General features: G+C 58.0%; 1 protein-coding gene across 1 annotated transcript in view; it reads right to left on the reverse strand.

Moving 5' to 3' along the window:
- Positions 1-3,718: 3,718 nt before the first annotated feature.
- Positions 3,719-22,322, reverse strand: part of Vstm2l (V-set and transmembrane domain containing 2 like) — a 32,442-nt gene continuing 13,838 nt past the window's right edge. The window contains exons 2-4 of the mRNA XM_047541294.1: positions 14,443-14,612; positions 12,777-12,827; positions 3,719-4,960 (exon numbers count right to left, since the gene is read on the reverse strand). Of these exons, the coding sequence (XP_047397250.1) occupies positions 4,688-4,960; positions 12,777-12,827; positions 14,443-14,612 (494 nt within the window). The 3' untranslated portion in view covers positions 3,719-4,687. The remainder of the gene's footprint in view (positions 4,961-12,776; positions 12,828-14,442; positions 14,613-22,322) is intronic.

A 22,322-nucleotide genomic window follows, 5' to 3' on the forward strand; every position in this document is an offset into this window, starting at 1 on the left:
CCCCATCTCATACCATAAAGTAATTAAATTCTCAAAGGGTCAAATTTACATTTATATAAATGAAAGATAACTCAGAAATAATAAAAGATAAATAGGTATAGAGTACTTAACAATAAAAAATATTTTACTCAGAAAAAAAGAACACCAAAGGTCAAATTAAAATGAAAAAAAAAGGACAGAAAATATTTGAAATTCATCTCACAGAGTTGCCACAAATCAATAAGATGCCAGCCAACAAGCAAATAGAAAAGGAAGCAAAGATTCTGAGCTGTCAGTTCCCAGAACAGGAAGTACAAAGGGTTCTTTAAAAAAAAAGAAAAAAAGAAAGAAAGAAATGCAGGACTGGGATGTAGCTCCATAGCAGAGCCTTGCATAGTATGTCTGAAGCCCTGGGATTGAGTCCCAGCATGAAAAGAAAAAAGAAAAACAAAGTTCAGTCTCACTCATAAGAACAGGAGCTGGGGGTGTAGCTCAATGGCAGAGAACATGCTTAGCACACTCACGCCACTCACAACACAAGAAAGAAAGATGGAAGGAAGGAAGAAAGAGGGAGACGGTGAGGGAAGGAGGGACCAAGGGGAGGGGAAGCAAAGAGAATAAAAGAAACCTGCAAGATCTCAGCTTAGCCAACAGATTGCCCGGGATCAACACCCTTGACTCCGGGGCTGTCGAGGCAGGGGCGTGGAGGGCCGGGTGTATGTTCCTGCACACAACTTGTGGGCATGTAAATTGGTCCCACTTCTACAGAAAGTAATTTGCCCAAATTAAAAATGCACAAACACTTTGACCCAGAATTTCTAACTTTTAGATATTTATCTTATAAACATATTTGCAGGTATGCGCAAAGCTTGATGATCTAGGAGATTTGTTGCAACATTATTTATAATAGCACGCAATTGGAAACAACCCAAGTATTCATCATGTTTAGCCTCGGTGATGGGATAATTTACCGCCATTAAAAAGACCCATGTGAGGGGCTGGGGATGTAGTCCAGTGGCAAAGTGCTTGCTGAGCATGCACGAAGCTCTGGGTTCAAGTCCTGACCCCGCAAAACAAATAAACAAACATGTGGACCCATCAGCAAGATATATATATATCATTACCCTGGGGTCACAAGCTATCTATAAACATGGGAGTCTGAGGGTCAAGAGGGGATCTGAACATTTACAGCAAGTCCATCCTGCCCCAGGTTATTCTTTCCTGTGTGTGATGGACCCCACTATGTTGCCCAGGCTGACCCTGAATTCCTGCGCTCCTGCTTCCCAAGCAGCTGGGACTATGGGCATATGCCATGGCACCTAGCTCCCTGGGTTTTGTGGTACTAGGGCTTGGGCACAGCGCCTCAGGCATGCTAGGCAAGCACTCTACCCCTGAGCTACACCCCTGGCCCTCCTCGGGTTATTCTTATGCTGGGGCACAAGGGGGACAGAGGCCGTGGCTACCCTGGTTGTGCTGAGGTTTTCCTGATCCTTCAGGACAGGCTGGGTACCCCTTTAGGAGCCTCCCTCCTCAGTCTTGTTTTTCTGCCCTGCCCCCATGTGGTCACCTTCAGCTGTACCCCAGGTCAAGCCCAGCTTGGCTCTTGCCTTTACATAAAAACCACAGCGGTATTAATAGGAGCCAGGATCTCCCAGGGACTTGCCAAGCGCCTGCTGCGGGCACGTGCGACAGTGCTGCGGTTAGGAGCATCCTGTTTCTTTTAACAGCTTTATTGAGATACAATTCACCCGTTTGGAATACCTATTCATGGCTTGTAGTATATTCACACGGTTGGGCAACCATCGCCGCAATCAACGTTAGAACATTTCCGTCGCCCCCGAAGGAAACCCGTTCACCTTAGCAGCCACTTCACTCTCCTCTGCCTCTGACCTGGACCCCACCAATCTAATTTTCACCTCTATGGATTTAACTGTTCTGGGCATTTCCCACAATTCCCTATATGTAGGCTTTTGTGTCTGGTGGCTTTCACCCCACACAATGCTTTCAAGGTTCGTCTGTGATGTAGCATGTATCAGAACATCACTCCTTTTTATTGCCAAATAATATTCCATTGTCTGGATAGAGTGCATTTTATTAGCCATTCATCAGTGCACGGACATTTGGGTTGTTTCCATTCTGGGTTGTCATGAATTATGCTGCTATGAATATTTGTTCACAAGTTTCATGCAGACATGTGTCTTCAGTCCCCTTGGACATATGCCTGGGAGTGGAACTGCCGAGTCAGGCAGCAGCTGTGATTGGCCTCCTGAGGATCTGTCCTTCCGGTTGTCCGAAGTATTGGGTCGCATTTCCACCAGCAGCACGGGAGGGATCCCAATGCCCCACTTCCTCACCAACGCTTCTTGCCTTTTGGATCCCAGCCTGTTGCTGTGTGCGATCTCAATGTGGTTTGGACTTACATTTCCCCAGGAGCAGACAGGAAAGGGAACTGAGGCCCAGGGAGGCCAGGAGCACTGCTCGAGGCCCTCCGTGGGGGAAGGGGGCTGGAAAGGGGACACGGGCAGCTAGATGAGAGCCTGTGAATCTCGGAATTTCCTGTAGAAAGCCCTTTGCGAGCACCTGCTCAGAGTCTGTCTCAGGTGACTCTAGACAAGCTAGGTCCCCCCAGGCCCTCTCAAGGAACCGGGGCCTTCCAAGACCAGGCTTGCACTTGGACATTTCTGGAAGGGACATTATTTGTTGAACGAAGGCTAGCTACTGGCCTGAGAGTGGTCAGACAGCCCTGGGACGCCTGTATTCTGCACTAGGTCGGGTGCCCTGCCTGGTCCCCAGCCTGGTATATTCGTGTCTCCATCCATCTACCCACCCGTTCAGCCACCCCTCTCTGAACCTCGATGTCCTCGTCTGAAAACTCGAGGTGCGACCGAGGTTGTGGTGTTGATGCACAGGACTTGTGCCAAGACCCAGGGACTCACAGGCTCAGAACAGTGTGTTGGTAATAGCGCCACAGAGGGAACGCACTCCAAACTCCTGTCATTTGCAGGACAGACCAGTAAGTTGATAGATAAGTTGTCCAAAAATGGGCAAATCGGAAAATATTTTGTTTAAAGTGGCAGCCACATAGGTGTGAAACCTATTAAAAGAATATCAGGACTGTGATTACCTTAAGTCAGTATTGTAGGCAGGCACAGTGGCGCATCCTAGCCATTCAGGAGGCTGAGGCAGTAGGATCACGAGTTCAAAGCCAGCCTCAGCAACCTGGCGAACCCTGTCTCTAAATAAAATATAAAAAGGTCTGGAGACGAGCTTAGTGGTTAAGTGCCTCTGAGTTCAATCCGGATACCCCTCCCCCCAAAAAATTGACAGTATTGTGTTTGCCTCTGAGAGGGAGGGGAAATGGTTGGGAAGAAACATGGGGCCGGGGGTGTCTGTTCCGGGTGACAGGCTTGGCAGGGGGTGGCGACATGTGTATTTGCTTCATAATTGTTCACAAAGCAGTATAAACGTGTGGTGTGCGCTCTCCTGTCCGCCTGTCTCCGGATCAGCTACTCATCCAGGCGCAGGTAACTGGATTGGACCTGGACAGAGCGGCTTCTCTCTCAGGCGCTCTCCAGCCCCCACCAGCTCCTGCGCTCTGCCAAGATGCCAGGCCCTGCTTGCTTGGGAGAGTCGGAGCCAGATGTTGCCTGGGTGTGGACCGAGCTGTCTGTCACCTCCCTGCTCCATCTCTCAGCTCCCCAGAAAGACGCCGCTGCCTGGGTTTGTTTTAAACGTCTTTATTCAGGTTGGCTGGTAGTCACAGACTGGATCGTGTGTTCAGGGCGACCCACTCACCCCTAGGCAAGCCCTCGGCCTCTCCCACACACCCGTCCATGGCTGAGGGGCGGCAGAGGTTTGAGCCAGTTCCGGGGAGGGGGTGGGGTGGTGGGCCCAATAGAAATATTTACAAACGGCCAGGTGGGTGTCCCCTGATCTGGGATGGTGAGGGAATTGGTGGCGGGGGCCGTGGCTCTCAACAGTCCCAGGCCCCTGGGTAGACTTGGCAGGATCCAAGAGGGGGCTGGAACAGTGGGGGCTGGCAGAGGGGGGCTCCTAAGAGAGCCTCAAAGACCCCGGAAGGGGTCCTGCTGGTGCAAACTCTGCGAGGGGCCCTGGTGCGATGGTTTCCCCTCCGGGAAGCTCAGCGGGACCTGTTTCTGGGTAGAAAGAAGCTGAACAGAAGGGCCCTCCGGAGGGGCGCCTCGCGGGTCTCCCAAGGCCCCGGTGAGGGGCCCTGCGCCCAGCCCCCACCCCAGAGAGGCTCTCCTGGGGGCTTCCCGCCCCGGTCTGCACCAGGGGAGGCTCCAGTTCTGCTCAGGATTCAAGGCCAGCGTCGGGGAAGGATCGCCGTCCACACCCCAGGTCCAAGCGGGGGACGGTCGGAAGGAGCGAGGGAGATAAGGCTGGCAGGCCCGGCTCAGGACAGGCTGGGGACAAGCAAGCAACGCAAAACACGGGACTCCACGGAAGCTGGTGACGGAGGGGAAGCCCAGGCCTGGCATGGTCCCCACCCCAGCGCCCAGAGCGGGCGTCCCTTGGAGCCCAGGACCACCTTCTCGAGCCAGGTCACCGCAGGTCTACGGGGAAGGGCGGGAGGGGCGTGCATGCTGAGCAAGGGTGCCGGCCGGCCGGGCGGGGAGGCGGCGGCCGCAGGCAGTCCTGTCCCCCGCCCAGCGGCGCCGCATGCATCTGGACAGCGGGGCGCGGGCTAGAGGCTGCAGGCCTCGGGGTCCACCGAGCGCTTCCTCAGCTCCTTGCCCGGCTTGGGCGGCGGCGGCGCGGGCGCGGCGGGAGGCGCCTCGGGCAGCTGCAGGACGGAGTTCTCGCCGGGCTGCACCCGCAGGTAGGCCTTGACCTTGTGGTGCCGGGCCTTGCCGTCGCTGAAGTCGATCACGCGGCACTCGTAGGTGCCTTCGTCCGTGGGCTTCACCCGCGACAGCCGGAGCTTGTGGGAGATGTTGCTGCCCACCACCTTGACCACCTGGGGGCGACAGAGCGACCGTGACCCGCGCGCCGCCGCAGGGGCAGGGGCGCCACCCGGGATCCCAGCCCAACGCGGGGCCCAGACGCTCCCACCCGGCACCCGAGGTCTGCACGAGAGCGAGTCGAATTGGGAGAAAAGAAAAAGGGAAAACAAAAGAACACAAATGAAAAAAGGAAAGAAAAGAAGAAAGAACATTGTAGAAGGAATTCTACTGCCCATCAACCGAGGGGCTGAAGCGGTGCGTGCCTTCAAGGGCTCACTGCAGCCTGCGAGGAGGCCCAGTGGGGAGGCTCGCCTAGCCCAGCGAGGCCCCGGGCTCCGTGGAAGGAGGCCGCTGATGTCCATCCACACCCCGCCCTGCTGGTTCTGCAGACTTTTGTACTAGGAAGGAAACCCCGCGGCCTCCCCGCAGTGCTGATGGGGTAGCCCAGGGAGGACGGCCCGGGGAACGTGGAGGCTTCGCGCCTGAAAGGTTCTGGTTCTTTCAAATAAAGACTGATTACAAATCTATCAAGATGCTAATAACCAACCGTCCACTCCGTTGGGGTGCAAGGAGAGAGATTGTTATGCTTGTCTTTGTAAAGCTTTGGCTTTCTGTTGGTTGGTTTTATTTGATTGGGTTAAATTTTCATTTTAAATTGAAATTTTAACTTAGATACAATAAGGGACACATTGCTTGATGAAATTTTATTTATTGGTATGCCTATGTAGCAGCCATCCAGCACACAGGCATGGGACATTTGAACCTTCTAGAACATTCCCTGGTGCCTCTTCCTTGTCAATACTAATCCCTAACTAGGGCCAAGCACTATTCCCACTTTTATTACCAGAGCTTAGTTTTTCCTGTTCTAGAATTCTGTGATAGGGGAATTCCTTGCTGTGTCTGACACAGCATAGTATCATGAGAGTGCTCTGTGCTGGTGCATGTGCCTGTTCTTTTTCATTGATGTGTACTATTCCACTGGAAGAACACATTCCCTGTCTATCCAGTCACCCTCCGATGGACATTTGGGTAATTTCCAGATTAGTACTCTTACAACATGCCATGAATATTACCCTACTGGGATTTTGTTTTTTCAATTCAAAGAGAAAAAGCAGTTAGATAATTATGTGAGGTATACCATTGGGGAAGCTGAGCAAAGGATACAGGAGATTCTATGATCTATTTTTGCAACTTTCTATGAGTCTATAATTCAAAATAGAAAGTTTTAGAGAAAAAGACTGGGATGTAGCTCAGAGGTGGAGCATTGTCTAGCATGCCCAAGGTTTAGTCTCCAGTACTGAAAAAAAAAAAAAAAAAAAAAGTTTTAGAGAAGAGGAGGGGAGCTGAGCTCTGGAGCAGCAGGTGGTGGCGGGAGGGGCGCCCATCCTCCCCTGGCCTCGCCTCACAGCGGGAAGAAGCCCCCTGACAGAATGAGGAGACCCGTCCCAGCGTTCAGCCAGTGTGCCCCTTCCTGGGCAGCTTCGTTCTCTGATCTCACGTCCATCGGGCTCAGACCAGGGCGCAGCCCTGAGTCCACCCATCCCTCTCTTCTGTGGCAACAGACCCTGCCAAGCCCCAGGTCCGGGAGGGAAAGCCCAGCTCTGGGCCCTGGGTGGGCTCCCCTGCTCGTCTTCCCAAAGCGAGGGGCCAGGAAGGGAAGAGGCTTCTGGGGAGGTGTATCCTGCAAACAAGTCCCCAGCCCTGTGCGGCACTCACTTTCCCTCAGTACCCACCCGTAAAATTCTTCCTGACCACAGGGCCTTGGCACACGCTGAGCTCTGCGTGTTGCCCCATCTCTCTTCACTTGCTTCAGTTCCCTTCATCCTCCGCCTCCTCTGAATTCCATCCCTCTGTCACATACTTTGTTTCCTCATAGAAGTGGCCACATTTGGATCAGTTGTTGGCTCACTTGCAGTTTTTCTCCCTGGCTAAAACACAACTGCCACGTGGGCAGGGATCATACCTGTTCTGTTCACGTGAGTGATGCTGCAAAGCCCAGCACCCAGCACCCAGCACCCAGTAATAAGCACTAGCTGAGCGAGTGGACTCAGTCCATCTCCTTCCCCCATGGGACCTAGATGTCATGCTTGCGCCTTTAGGGCACGTTCACACGAGCGTACCCACTTCTCAGGTGGTGAAACTGAGGCTCCAAAGGGAGAGGTGACTGGTCCAGGAGCCCCCAGTGAGTGGCAGAGCTGAGAAGGGAACCTGGCCTGGACTCCATGCACTCTCACCCCACAGACGGTGTGATGGGCCCACAAAGGGTCACCCGGAGCTGGCAGGGGGCGTCTTGGCTCCAGAAGGTGAGCGGGTTGTGGGCTGCAGCAGGGAGCTTGGCCCAACCTCCCTTAGGCAGAGCCTTCCTGCTGGTCATCGCCCCTTCCAACTAGGAAAACAGGGGCTTACGGTACAGCAGGAGGTACAGAGGTGGGACGCAGGCAGAACTTCCCAGTGGCAAGCAGAGGGGAATTCCTCCGCCGTCCCTCTTGGCAGGGGCCGAGTCGCGGCCCCTCTCCCAGCGCCGGCCCAGTGGCGCCAACCCCGCCCCGCTGCCTCCCTCACCCCGACCCAGGGCACCGAGAGGCCGGGTCCCGGCTCGGGCGGGCGAGTTAGGAGACGCTGTTGCAAATGCGCAGCGGGAGCGAATTACCTCAACATCTGTTTCCCTCACGGATATTAATTATCCTTCATTTGTCAACCCTACAAGGCGCTAATGGAGTAATAATGCGAAGCGCTGGGAACCGCGCCGAGGGAGGGAGCCGCCGCCGCGCCCGCCGCCGCGTCCCGCCCGCCGCCCCTGCAGGCCCAGCGCCCTTCCCGAGGGCCAGCCCTTCCCCTCCGAGAGGAGGCCGGGGACAGGGAGCGCGCAGGGGCTGGTCCGCACCCGACCTCGGTCTTCCACCTGGGCTTTGCGCTCAGGCATTCATTCAACAAACCACCAGCGCCTCTCCCAGCTGCGCACAGCGCGAACCGGCCAGACCCAGCAGGGCCTCCACAGGCTGGCCCAGGAGCCAGACACAGGACAGGGACGCGCAGCCCGCGTGGTCTGCCGCAGCACAGGCCACAGAAGGCGGAGGGTCAAGACACTAAGGCCAGGGTCAGCAGCGACCTAGCTGATGTTCACGGAGCTGCGAGATGCGGGCCTCACAATCACCCCTGGTGCGGGCACTGGTAGACGCCCACGGTACCGGGAGAAAAGCCAGGCCCAGAGGGCAGCCGTGTCCCCCAGGCCACCAGCCGGTGACAGAGGCCAGGCTTACCCACGGCCCGGGGGCCTCCTAGAAAGCCCGTCTGCCCACCCCCCCATTCCCCAGGCCCCTACCCTCCAGGCTTGGGGGACTCAGCCCAAACCCTGCTGGAGGCCTACCCCATGGGGGTCCCATGGCTCCACGCCAGCTTGTTTTGGAGGCGGGAACACCCTGTTGAGTTTCATCACTCACAAATTGTGCGAAAAACCTTCTGGCCCAGCCTCCAGGGCGCCTGGAGTGGCCAGGAAGGGAGGAGACCCCACATGGTGGCCTGGCCGTAAATCATAATCACCTGGGCACAGGCATCGACAGGCCTTCCTGGTGCAATTAAGTACCTAATTATGCTGAAAGGGATGAGGCCAGTCTTGGCCATGACCGGGCCCAGGCTCCCTCCTGCTGGCCCCTCAGCCCAGGCCCTGTGGAGACATCCTGGTCAGCCCTTCCTTCCCAGCCACGCCAGGGAGAAGGGCAGTGCCGATCTGTGCCCATCAGGCCAACCTTGCCCGCTGCAGCCCCCAGGCACGGTGCGGGATGGGGATTAGGGGTCAGAGGGTGCCTACCCTGCTCTGAGCCCCCACCAGCCCCTTGGCATGTCCAGAACCCAACCAAGGGTCGCCCCAGGCCTGGGCCCCAAAGGCCTCACTGCTGCAGCCAGACCCGGCCAGGTCTTCCTCCCCGTTTCCTGTCTCCTCACACCCGGGTCACCGCCCGGCTTCTGCGTCTCCCCAGAGCTACTCTGGCCTTTCCCATCTGTTCTGACAGCCAGACCGAGCCTGTCAAAAGTGCCTCGGCCTGGGAGTATTTCCAGGCTGCCCACGGTGGCAGGTGGGACCCATGGAAGACACACCCCCAACCCAGGCAGGTCAGCCCAGCAGCCCGCCTCCTTGGTTTTGATGGCCGTTCCTTCTCCTTTGGAGATGTGTGGTCACCCTGGCCTGGGAGCACACAGAGGGCAGGGCCGTGTGGGTGGCCGTGGCCGGAATCTGTTTACTGTGGTCCTCAACCATCACCTTAGGGTGATGAAGGCCCCCTGGGGTGGGATTTCTTAAAATTAGGAAGTTGGGAACTAGTCCTACTTTCAAAACCGATTACGGAAAATCAACTTCAACTCTAGTACAAAGGACTTTAGTCAGGTAAAGAGAGAAACTTCCAGAACTTGAAAATGGCCAATGAGCAGAAGCATTGGCCCAAGCCACAGGATGAGGCCCTTCCACCTACAGAATCCTTAGCATCTGCAGGCTGCCAGGGGAGACATTGCTAGGCCAGGGGTCCCTCCCCAGGCCCCGAGTTAAATGAGATAATTCACATAAAGTGCTCATCAAGGTTCCTGACATATGGTAAGCCCTCAATAAATGTTAGCTGCTCTATTATTACTGTGTTATTATTATTTTCTCACAGATGCCTGTCCTCCCACATGAATGATCTCACTATAAGATTCTGAGCTCTTCTCACGCCCTTGCCCACTTCCCTTCTCACAATAGCAAAAGGGGTCTTAGGATTCACAAGTGCATAACTCCCGTCATTCACGCGGTCAAATCCACGCACTTTACAGTTTCTAAAGTGTGTTTTCGTATGGCTTAGACAACAGCTAACTTGGGAAATGACCCAGGGAGGTGGCAGAGTGGAACCGGGACTCAGCCCTGGGGACGCTGAGTGCTAAGCCACAATGTCCCCATCCCTACTCTGCCTCGTTACAGCTGACTCCGAGTCTGACCTTCCCCAGGTTCACAGGGCCACCCCAACAGGGTCTCTTATTGTTCATTTCTGCAGTGGCATTGGTGATGGAACCTCGTGCGTGGTGGGCAAGTCCTGAGCCACATCCCTTTTATTATTTTATTTTGAGACAGGGTTTCCTTAAGTTGTCCAGACCAGCCCCCAACTTTTGATGCTCTCGTCCCCTCCCGGGTCTCTGGAATTACACACGCCAGCCCACAGGTCAGAAGCCCTCCCCCAACCATGCTCATTGAACTTGACGGCACTTCTCCTCCAAGAACCCGAGACCCCACAGACTCTCACTGCCCAGCTTGTAGACTTCACTCTTTGGTTCACATAGTGTTTTTCCCAAAAGATCAAATTGCAACACTGAGAAAGCCAGATATTCCATCCAGCAGGGTGCTGTGGCCCATGCCTGTAATCCCTGTGACTTGAGAGTCTGAGGCCGGAGGATTGCAAGTTCAAGGCCAGCCTCAGCAACTTAGCAAGGCCCTGTCTCAAAAAATAAAAAGGTCTGGGGATGTGGCTCAGTGGCAAAAGTGCTCCTGGGTTCAACCCCCAGTGTAAAAAGAAAAAGAAAAAACAAAAACATCCAGGAGATATTCCATCAAAATTAGTCTTTTTAAAAGACGTGGGGGGCTGGGGAGATAGCTCAGTCGGTAGAGTGCTCCCGCGCGCCTGCAAAGCCAGGGAGGTGGGGGATGGGAAGGATGGGGAGGGGAGGGGCGGGGGAGGGAGTGTGAGAGGCAGGATGGGACTAGCCGGGGCTGGGCAGAGTCACCGTGCAGAGCCTGAAAGGCCACAGAGAAGTTGGAGGGGGGCTGCCGGCCCTGCCTCTGCGGGCCTAGGAGCAGCAGAGTCTCTGCTGTGCCTTTGCTAAGCAGACCCCAGAGCCCAGCTGGGGAGGAGTGGCAGGGGTGGGCGGGTGCTCGCACACACCGAGCACATTTATGTTATTTAACTAATTAGCATCATCGCATTCCCCGCACGTGGGGCCCAGAAGCCTCGAATTATAATCCTCTAAATCAATTAGATTAGTCTCTCCTTTGCCTGGGCTGCTCCTGCAACCTCGAACAAAACCGTAGCGAGGGGGTTTCAATGAATGGGGTGCATCCACACACACGTCTCCGCCTGCCAGGCTGATGGGTATTTGGGCAAGAAATGGGCTTCAGACGTGGATGTGCCCTGGGCAGAGGGAGGGCGGGGAGTGGACTGTCAGCCACTGTGGGCGGGAACTGCACGGAACTGCTAGACTTCAGTTGTGCCCAGGGCCGCCCAGCACAAAGGGTGTTTGAAGGTCCTTGCTCTTGCACTCACCCACCTCTTGCCTGAGTGGCTGCAGGAGCCTCCTCTCTGGCCTCCCTGCCTCCACCCCCTGTCTCCTGGCACCCCTTCTCTAAGGTCTGACCTGCGGCTCAGGAGTACAGCTTCTCCATGCACCTAACTGGCCTTGAGGTCCTGAGCTTCCTCACTCATCCTTGGAAAGGTGGGCATATGGCGCACGCCTGGAATCCCAGGGGTTTGGGAGGCTGAGGTAGAGGATGGCAAGTTCCAGACCAGCCTCGGCAACTTAGGGAGGCCCTGTCTCAAATTAAGAAATGAAAAGAACTGGGGATTGTGGCTCGTGGCAAAGCATCCCTAGGTTAGATCCCCGGTGCCCAAGCAGACAAGAATGAATTCGGAAAGGTCGCCCTAGACACACACATCGTATCCCCTGTGTGCGGCTGGAAGACTTCTGGCTTCCTGCCAGGCTGACCTCAGGCCCAGCCTGGTCCCACAGTGACACCTGTCCCACGGCGGGGCCCCTTCATTCATTCAGCGTGCTCCCCTTCCTTCTGGGAAGCACTGGGGATGAACCCTACCACCCAGTTACATCTTCGGCCCTTCTAGTTTGCAACATGGCCTCACTGAGTTGCTGAGGCTGAACCCAGACTTGCCATCCTCCTCCTTTGGCCTCCTGAGTTAGTTGGGATAACGGGCGTGTGCCACCACACCCGGCTTCTCCTGCCTCTTCCGGGCCCGGCTTTGGGAGCCCCACCTCCACGAAGACCACCATTCTCTGAACCCCACTCCACTCCAGTTAGCCTGAGACAAGGGGTGCTGCAATGCCAATCATTCATGGGTGACCTCCAGCTCCTCCTTAACCCCCCTGAACCTCGGCTGCCTCACCAGTACAGGGGGTGAATACCTGGCCTTCCCATGGAGGGTGGCTGAAATAAAATGAGCTAATGTAAGCCGAGCACTGTGGGGTATGCCGGTTATCCCAGGGGCTGGGAGGCCGAGGCAGGAGGATCACAAGTTCAAGGCTGGCCTCAGCAACTGAGTGAGACTTTGCTTCAAAATAAAAAATAAGAAGGGTTGGTGATGTGACTCAGAGGTAAGTGCCCCTGGGTTTAATCCCCAGAACAAAAGGGAAAAAAAAGTCAATGCATAAGAAGGCCTGGCGGGTCCCGGAGTCCCTGCCCCTGGAGCCACATCACCCCAGGGACCCAGGGACTCAGGGACCATGAGATGCTGTGGCTGTCAGTCATGATGGGCTAAAAAAGCTTCTCGGTCTCATTAGGCCTTGTTGGTTCCCAAATAAAAAATGTGGTGGCGATGGGCTTGGAGCACGAGGCGCAGCTCGGCCGACAGGAGGGACGTATCTCCTCTCCTCCTGTCATTTTTTGTGCCTGTCATTCAATGAACTTGAAAAATCTCTGGCTTTTAAACCACCGAGCAGGGCCATTTTTCCCCCTTCTGTTTTTCTTCTCCTCCATCTTCTTGCCTAACCTCCCAGCTGAAATGAACCACGAAAAAAAAAAAAAAAATTAAAGTACAGTGGAGTCCTCCATTAGAGCCCTTGCGAGAAGTCATTATCAAAACTCACACTTATTTTGGTGGCGTCCTTCCCTGCGTCCTCCTGGTGAGATGCTTTTAGCTGTGGGGAGGGGGAGGGGCGGAGAGAGCAGAGACAAGGTGTTAGCCTGGGAGGGGGTCGGGGACCCTGCAAGGTGGGTGCAGAGGACAAACTGTGGCTAAAGGGAGGCTGGAGGTGAGGAGTGCGTGCCCCCGTGGGAAATGAGCATGCCGAGCCCCATCAATATGCACAAGTAATACACCAGACAAGAACTGAAATCCTAATAAAAAGTAAGCAAAAGAAGATTCCAGTTAGCAACAGCCGAAGAGGCTCAGGGGCCACCAGATCTGGAACCGGGGTCTTTCAGCTCTGTGTCCACTCAGGGGGCAGGGAGGGGGTTGGAACACAGAAGATAAAGGAGATGCACTTGCACTGAGCCTGCGGGCTGTGAGTTCAGGTCCGTGAGGGTGCTTGGGTCTAAACGGGGTGCATGTTGGCACAGCCTGCTGCTGTACCCTGTGCCCATCTGCAAAGGCGTTTGCACTTTGAGGCGTAGCAGCTGCCCTTGGAGCCCCGCCCCCTGAAAGTCCCAGCAAGATGACCGGGAGGCTTCCCCCTGCAGAGCCTGGAAAGCAGCACCCCTCTCCTACAGAGGGCTTTCTCTGACTGCCGGGGTCCTCCAGGCCTGCGTGTGGCTGAAGAGCTGGGGACCGGACAGCCCCAGGAGCAGGCGGAGCGTGTATTTGTGTGTACCAGGGAACATGCGCAGTGGTGTGGCCGTGGAGATGTGGACACATAGGTGTGTGTATGTGTCCGTATGTGGACGTAGGCGTTTGCACGTCCCTTCACGTGGTCGAGTGTGTGAGGATGCGGGACTTGGAAAGCAGACCTGGAGACAAAGATGCAGATGCTGCTGGTTTACCTGGGAGGCCATGGAAGAAATGCCAGTGGGGGAGGGGACTCCAGGAGCAGAGGGGAGTTAGGGGGTGAGAGAAAAGAGGGAAGGACCAGGGTGGGCGGGGCAGGTGGGGGTGACTGGCTAGTCCCACGTGGGTGTGGGAGACAGAGCCTCATCCTGCGGCACCTTTGCAGATGCGGGGCACTCTTAAGGCAACCCTAATGAAGAGCGAGGGACCTGGGGTGTTTCCCTGCAGCCCTGCCAGTCACTGCTGAGGGCTGCCCCTGCCTGCTGCCGGCCAGCAGGCTCTGCCAACAGTCCAGAGAGCCCTCAGGCTGAGTGGCAGGAGTTGGCAGGTGGCCGGAGTGTGTGCTGGGCAGGGCGGGGCATGGGGCCGGCCCCCCAGTGTCTGTGGTGGGGGGAGCACACGTGAGCAGTGTGCACGGGAGACCAGGGCGTGGGAGCCCACTTGGGGTGCTTGAACTTGAACTTGGCAGTGGACCCGGCACCAGTGCTGCCCCGACAGCAGAGCCCTTTACAGAACAAGGCTGGTGACCTGGAGCCCACGTGGTCCCCATCTGTGCTCCCTGGAGGCCCTATCCACTGCGGCTTCTTGGGGCTCGGCCCAGGTCTCCCCCTAGGTCTCCCCCTGCCTCTCCTACAAACCAGCCTGCACTTTGGACACCATCTGCGAGGCCCGGGGGAAGCAGGGAGGCGCACCATCACTGGCCCTGGGTCCCTCAAGGAGGTGGGGCAGAGGACACGGCCCTGAGGCCTGCGGGCTTCCCGGGACCTTACCTGGTTGGAGGCCCACGCCTGCTTGTCCGCCCAGTCCCGGCGGCTGCGCACGTACCACCACTGGATCTCCAGCGAGTAGGACGGGGAGCCGCTGCCGCGGAAGGAGCAGGCCATCTCCACGTCCTCGCCTGTCCGCGCCGTCATGTCGTGGGGCGTCTCTGTGAACAGGGCTGTGCGAGAAACGGGGAGGAGAGGAGGCTCAGGAAGCAACAGGGCCGGCAGCTGGGGAGGCCGGGAGGCGGGGAGGCGGGGAGGCCGGCCTCAGGTGGGCACCCGGCCAGGCCAGCGAGGCTGGCAGAGCGTGCAGTAGCTGGCAAGGGATGGGGTGAAGGACAGTTCTCAGCCCCCACCGTGGGCTGTGCCTCTGCCAGAGCCGCAGGGCGTCGTGCGGGGTGGGGGGCCATGGAGCCACCCCTGCCTCCTGCCCGCAGCTGCCCCGACCCAGCAGAGCCCAGCCCGCGGACCCCGGCGCTGCCAGGTGGAGAAGGCAGATCCCCGACGGCCCCTCCCGCCTCTCATCTCCCCAACAAATACTGTCCGGAGACGCAATCAGCATCTCGTCCTAGAAAGGCGCCGCGACGTGCAGGTCACCGGGGAAAGTGATGTCTGTCAGCAACCCGCCCCACGCCCTCCTGGCTGCCGCCTTCCAGGTCCCCACTCCCAGTCAGGGCCCTCCTGCCCCCCGCTGCTTCAAGGAGCGGGGCCCGGATTCGAGCCCCGACTCTGGGGTCGCCCACCTGGTCCCTCCCCAGAACGACGGGGCTTTGGATGACCCGCATGGACCTCCCTCAGCGTCCTCTGCTCTGCACACAGGGTTTCCTCGAGCAGCTTTACTTGAGCCATGGGTTTGGGCCTCTGGGCTGAGGGGCAGCCTGGCATGACCCCATCCCCAGGGAGCAGGGTTGGAAAGAGGGCCGTGCAGGCTGCCATGTCCTCTGCATGGGAAGGGACCGTCCGCCGTGAGGGGACCCAAGCGGCTTGTACGTGGATGACCGGCTTGAGTTTCTGGGCAGGGCGGGCAGGGGGCCTTTACGCCACAGCCTGAGGCCTGGACGGGCCTTGCCCCACCTGGAGGAGACCAACGGGCCCCTGGGCTGGGACGCGCTGCGACAGAGCCCCTGCCTGGCGTGCGAGGCCCTGGGTTGGACCCTCCGCACCGCTAGCAGGGGTCCGTGCCTTCCCGCCCCGCCCCCACCACGCCTTGGCCGCGCCCCCCTCCAGGGCCACAAACCCAGTTGTCCTTGGCTCCCTCCCCGCCTCATCCCCTCAGGCCCCGCGTTTGGTCTCCAGGGAACCCCGTGGCTTCTGCCCCCAGAGCATCTGCCCTTCCCACCCCAAGCCGCCACCGCAGCTCACTGCAACCTCCCTTTTTGGCCTCTGGCTTCCACGCTTCCTCCCAGACAATCAGTTCTGAGCGAGCAGCCAGAGGGATTTTGGCAAACATACTCCGTCCCTGTCCCTTCTCTACTCACAGCTCCCCCGTGGTATATCCTCCTGCCCAAGGTAAAAGCCAGAGTCCTACGGTGGCCAGCGAGACCCTCTGAGTTGGGCAGTTCCTGGGTGGGAGCTTCCATTCCACCCCTCATCAATCTGTTCCCACCACAACGGGTCCTTGCTGCTCCTTGGGCACTGCAGTGAGGACCTACCACGGGACTTCTGTACTCGCTGATCCCCCTGCCTGCAGCACTTTCCCTAGATCCCCACGTGGCTGCCTCCTTCCTCTGCTCCTCTCCTCAGTGAGGACTACCCTGACCACCTCATTTACAAGCGCATCTCTCACCCCAACCCAGCACTTCAAATCACCCTGCCCTTCCAACCCATCAGTGCTGCCAGGAGGGAAATCTTCTGTAGCTGAACTAAAACCGTAGCCCCCGTCACATGTGTCTATTGGTCACTTGAAATGTAGCACCAGTGGGGTTGGGTGCTGTGACACACGCATGTAATCCCAGCAACCCAGGAGGCTGAGGCAGGAGGATCGCAAGTTCAAGGTCAGCTTCAGCAATTCAGTGAGACCCTGTCTCAAAATAAAAAAATTTTAAAAAGACTGGGGGGGGGGTGACTCAGTGCTAAAACACCCTTGGGTTCAATCCCCAGTAGAAATAAAGAAGGAAGGAAGGAAGGTAGGTGGGTGGCTGGTTGGTGTGACTGAGGACCTGAATTTTATTTTATTGAAATCAATTAAACTGAAATGCAAATAGCCACTCACAGGTCATGGCTACTACATTGGACAGCACAGCCAATATGCTTGTTTTCTGGATGGTTATTTCCTGTCCACCCTTCCAGGAGGTAGCAGCTGTGCTTGTCTGGTCCACTGACCTATCTCTAATGACAAGAAAGGTGCCTGGTGCATAGTAGGTGCTCAGTAAATACTTTTGGAGGAAAGGCTAAATGACAGGCACAGCTGGGCAGAGGTGCAGCAGGTCCAGAGCTAGCCATACCCTGGGTGACTTGGCCAGCCTTCTCTGGAGCGCCCCTGAGGCTCCCTCGTCCACTGGGGCCCATGGAGCGCCTGGGCGCGGGTCCCGGAGTGAGCCCTCTGCCCCTTGCCCTGGGGCAGGTGCTGCCTGATCCAGGCCCCTCTCTCCAGCGCTCTGCAACCAGGAGGAGAGTGGCGAGGCCCCTGGTGGGATCGGAGGTCGCCAGGAGCGTGATCCTGGCTGGCAGAGAGACAGTAGAGGGGACATGGCTGTGATGTCCTGCAAGTGCCATTGCCTGAGCCACAGAAATCAGGAAGTGCCACAGTGGGAGGAGGCCAGAGCTGTTGGCTCAGCTCAGAGGGCAGCGCCAAGCCGGCCCTCCCTCCATCCCTGGCCAGCGAGGCTCGGCCCGGCGCGTCTCCCAGAGGTGGGCGAGCCAGGGAGCCGAGCAGGCAGGACAACAGGACTCCCCGGCAAGAGTCTCAAAAGTGACTGAAAACCCTGACTGGCCCTCACGTTCATTTCACTACCACAGCAAGCGAGGCTCAGAGAGGGCAGTGCCTGCCCGGGAGTCACTCAGCAGCCCAGGGTCAAGAGGCCGGCCCGGGCTCTGAGCCTTTGCAAGTTCCTCTCCCGGGAAACAGAGCCAGGCCGTGCAGCCTGGGGTGGACAGGAGCACAGGACAGGCCCCCACCACACAGCCGCTTCTCCACCTGAACCCAGCAATGGCCATCGAGGGCCGGAAACAGAATGGAAGTCACAGCAGGAGACATGGAGGGAGTATTTCACTTTCTAGCGTCACAATGAAAAAAAGAAAAAAAAAGTGAAATTAATTTTAATAATGTATTTTATTTAACCTGAGATATCAAAAAATTATTTTAACATGTAATAAAAATTACTAATGAGACATTTTACATTCTTTTTTCGTGCCGAGTCATGGAAAGTGGAGCGTGTCTGAGACGCTGCTGGCACATCTCAATTTGGACAGGCCACCTTCCCGGTGCTCAGGGGCCGGACCTGCAGATGTCCCAGCAGGTGGTCAGCGGCGCCAGCCCCGGGTGCCCTCCTGAGTGCCCACGGCTCAGAGGAGACAGCCTGCCCAGCACCAGGGCAGCCTTACCGCGGTCACAGCGGTCGGGACTGGATCCCAGGCCCGCTGACTCCCGCTCCTTGCTTTCCCAGGACACTTAGATTCTTTTTCGCTTAAGGGACTCTTTCCAAAGCCGAGCAGCCCCAACCCCACCCAGTGCTGCCCACAGGAGGGGGTCTGTTCATTGAGTGCCAGGGGCTGGGCAGACGGGGGCGGCCCTTCGCCCAGCCAGGGGCAATCAGGGGGCTTCCCCGAGGAGGCGGTACCCTGCCTGGGTCCCAGTGGGGCAGGTCGTCATAGCAGGGAGCAGAGGGACTTTGAGGACAGGTGGAATCAGCTCTGGGGACTCATGGGCACTGCTGTGGGTACAGCCACCAGCTGTCCTGCCTCACTGGGCTACTCAGGCCCCAGAGCCTCCCAGTCCCCTCTGATCAGGAGCAATCCAGGTGGGGTGGTGGCCCCTGGAACCCCCTGGGCTGCACGCTGGTGGTACAGGGGACCGTGTGTCTGCAGGACAGGTAGGGAAAGCGAGGTGCTGGCCATCGCATGGCGCACTGAGTCTCGGTCCCCAGGCAACCCCAGGGGAGCAGCACCTCTGGACGGGGTGGGGGCCGGGGTGCAGGATGGAGCCCGGGGCCAACAGACCCACCGCGCCTGAGCGCCAGCTGGCCGCTCCGTACAAGGGCGTTCATCCTGATGGCCCAGAGCCCTGGGGTGGGTCCTGGCGGTGCCCCCGGCCTCTGGAGGGCTTCTGAGGGGAGGGGCACGGGCCAGGCCCGAGAGGCAGGCGGCAGGGCCAGGCGTGCGACGCTGAGCAGAGGGCGAGGACCGGAGTGCCTCCCGCGAGCGCAGCCCCAGGTGGGTGGCCTCGAGCACCCTCACCCGCTCCCATTGGACGGACGAGGACAGGGTCACAGAAGCGACGGCACAAGATTCACACGGCGCCGCCCTCGGCCCAGCCGGCTGTGGTCTGACTCGCACCAGGTTCCCTGCTGCCCGGGCCTCGCTGGGCTCCGGAGACGGGCGCTCGGCTCCTCTGCGTCACGGCTCCACGCGCAGCTCGGCCGGGCGGGACGCCGCGCCCCGCCTCCGACCTGGAGGGGTGCTGGGCCAGCCCAGGACCTGGGGCCCCACCGACGCTGACGATGCCGAGGCCGAGGATGTGGGAAGAACAACCAGCTCTTCACGCACCTTCTCTCCTGCTCCCAGCCGGGCGCTACCCGGCAGGTGTGATCCTTATCATCCCAGATTTTTAGATAGCAAAGCTAAGGCTCAGAGAGGTTAAGTGACCTGCCCAAAGCCACAGAGCAAGTCAAAGATTCAACTGAACCCAGCTCTAGAGGGCTCCAGAGAGGGAGCCTGTAACTCCGAGACCCTCCTCATGTTTCCTATCTCCTGCTTCTTCCCTGCAGCCCCCCAACCCCCAGCCTCACGTCAGCATCGCGCCGGGGCCACCCTCTCTGCCAGATCCCCAGGCCACTGGCGGCCCAGGAGCTGCTGTAGGCAGGGCTGTGGGAGGAGGAGAGGGCCAGCGGCTGGGCCCTCTGCCCAGGAGTAGTGAGGAGCTCCGGGCAACGCCTTCCTTCCTGCTTTCAATCAGGGCTGCCATGGGCTCATCCACCCAGGCAGACAGGACAGGACAGGACCGCGGCTGCAGGGAACGCCCGGCCCGAGCGCAGGCCAGCCAGGAGACCACCCGGGGCATCTGGCTGGCCCTTCGACACCCGGCCCTGGGGCCTTTCCAGCCTCCCAGCCCTGGCCCCACACGAATGAGGGCTCTGTTTTCAGACCCCGCTCGAGCCCTGTCCCCAGGACACGGGTGTGTGACCTGGGTCAGCCCTTTGCCTTGCTGAGCCTCAGTTTCTTTATCTGAGAAAGGGGAGAATGAGAGGCTGGTGAGAAACAGCCACAAGGTGCCTTGTGCCTCATGCCTGACACACAGTAGGTGCTCAATAAATAGCACTCCCTTCTCTCATTCTCACTCCCACATTCCAACATATCCAGAGAGATCTTGGGGTTTTGGTTTGTTTTTGGTACTGGGGACTGAACCTAGGGGTGCTTCACCATGAGCCACATCCCCAGATCTTTTTACTTTTTATTTTGAGACAGGGTCTCCCTAAATTACTGAGGCTGGCCTCTATCTTGTGATCCTCCTGTTTCAGCGTCCTGAGTTGCTGGCTTACAGGCATGCACTACAATGTCTGGCTTCCAGAAAGATCTTTAAAGATGCTTCCTTCTTGCCTCAGCAGATGACACTGTGGGCAATATCTGAATTTCCCACACAGCTCTGTCTTCCTTCTGGCCTCCACTGCCTGGAAGCCTCTGAACTCCCACAGGCCCAAGGGGTTTGTACCCCAAGGGCAGCTGCAGCCTGGACCCCCGCTCACTCCACCTCCCATGAGATGTCCCATCCCAGACCCCCTGGTCAGCCCCAAATCTCCTCTCTGCCTCTGCACAGCCTCCCTGGCCTCTGGTCTTCCGATCTCGGTGGGAGGCCGCCTGGAGACGGGCAGAGCAGTCGCCACCAGCCAGCAGCGCCGCTGGAGCAAGAGCAGGACGCCCTGGATGCTGGCACAGAAAACTAGACAGAGGTGGGGTCCAGCAGAAGCCCGTGTGGCCTGCGCCCCGGTGGCCCTTCCGCCAGTCCTCTCCCCAGGTCACGCCGTGAGTCCTGCTCCGGCACCTCCGAGAGGGATGGATCAGCAAACCCAGTCTACCCAGCCCGGGGCCACCGCTCCACCTCGAGAGGAAGGAGATGCTGACCCCGCCACACCAGGGGAGCCCTGGGGACATGAGGCCAAGTGAGGCAGCCAGCCACCGAAGGACAAGGCCACGGGTTCCACTCGCAGGGGTCCCGGGGACGGGGGTCAAAACAGAGGCAGGAGGCAGAGGTGGGCGCCAGGGCCGCCTGGGGTGACCCAGGCCCTGGCAACGGCAGCACAGTAACTGAGGGCCGCTGTCACCACCGGATAGGATGCATAGATGGTGACATGGGACTGGGAGGTGGCTCAGGGGAGACACTTGCCCAGAACACATGAGGCCCTTTGTTCCATCCCCAGCACAAGGAAGGAGGGAGGGAGGGAGGGGAGGGAGGGGGAGGGAGGGGAAGGAAGGAGGGGAGGGAGGGGGAGGAAGGAAGGGGGAAGGAAGGAAGGACTCGGTGAAATGTGGTCCCAGAGACTGGGGAGGCTGAGGCAGAAGGACAAGTCCAAGGCCAGCCGCAGCAATTTGGGGAGACCCTGTCTCAAGGTGAAAACATGAAAAGGGCTGGGGACCTCGCTCAGTGGTAGAGCACCCCGGGTTCAAACCCCTGTACCCCAAAAGAAAAAGGAACAAAGATGAAAACGCTGGATGTGGTCATTTCGTGACGCATGTTTTCCCACTACTCTTACAACGCCCCGCGGCTCCCTGGCTGCGGCGGTTTCGCAGGCAACGGACAGTCCCTGCGGCCTGGCCCCGCACCTCCTCCCCAGGTCCTCCTGCCCCAGTCCTCCGCTCCACGCTGACCTGTTCCACTTTGCTTCTGTGTCTCACTCACTGTCTTCCAACCGGGCTGCCAGCCCCTCGAAGACTCTGGACTTGGGTCTGCCCACAGCGAAAGCAGTGCCAGGCACACAATAGGTGCTCAGTGAACGCAGTAGCGGCTCCAGCAGCGCCTGGGGAAGGGCCCCTTTCCCCTCCCTGGGCTGCCCCGGCTTCTGCAAACGCCCCCACCTGGCCCAGTTGGGAAACTGCCAGGCCTCAGGGTCACGGTCAGGCTTCTAGGCTGGGCCCTGGCTCTGCCAGACCCCCTCTGTGGTCACTCTGGCATCACAGCAAGAGGGCAGAGGGCGGAGCTCAGGAAGCTGCTTCATCTTGAAATGGAGAAGCGAAGTGAGGAAGCTTCAACTTTCTTCTTCTTCTTCTTCTTGTCTTGGGGATTGAAAGCAGGGGTGCTTAATCACTGAGTCACATCCCTAGCAGCCCCCTTCTCCACCTTTTTTTGAGACAGGATCTTGCTAAGTTGCTTAGGGTCTCACTAAATTGCTGAGAGTGGCCTCAAACTTGCGATCCTCCTGCCTCAGCCTCCCTCCCAAGTCCCTGGGATTACAGGCATGCACCACCATGTCCAGCAGCTTTCTTCTTCTTGAGAGGCAGAGAGGAAGGCATTTTGGAAAAAAGCTTAAGGAACTGCTACCTGGGCCTGAGACAGGAGCTGGAGCTCTTCCTGCAGGAAGTAATGAAAGGATCAACCCCAAAGGACCCTCCCTCTCCCCCTAGGCCAGGCCCCCCTATTCCAGGCTTCCCAAGATGTCTCAGATCACACCCTTCCTCCCAGGGAGCCTACAGTCCACAGCTGAGTCAGACATACACACCAGGGACTGTCAAATGAA

Source organism: Sciurus carolinensis, chromosome 2 (assembly GCF_902686445.1).
Source record: "Sciurus carolinensis chromosome 2, mSciCar1.2, whole genome shotgun sequence".
In the NCBI taxonomy this organism is placed as follows: Eukaryota; Metazoa; Chordata; class Mammalia; order Rodentia; family Sciuridae; genus Sciurus; species Sciurus carolinensis.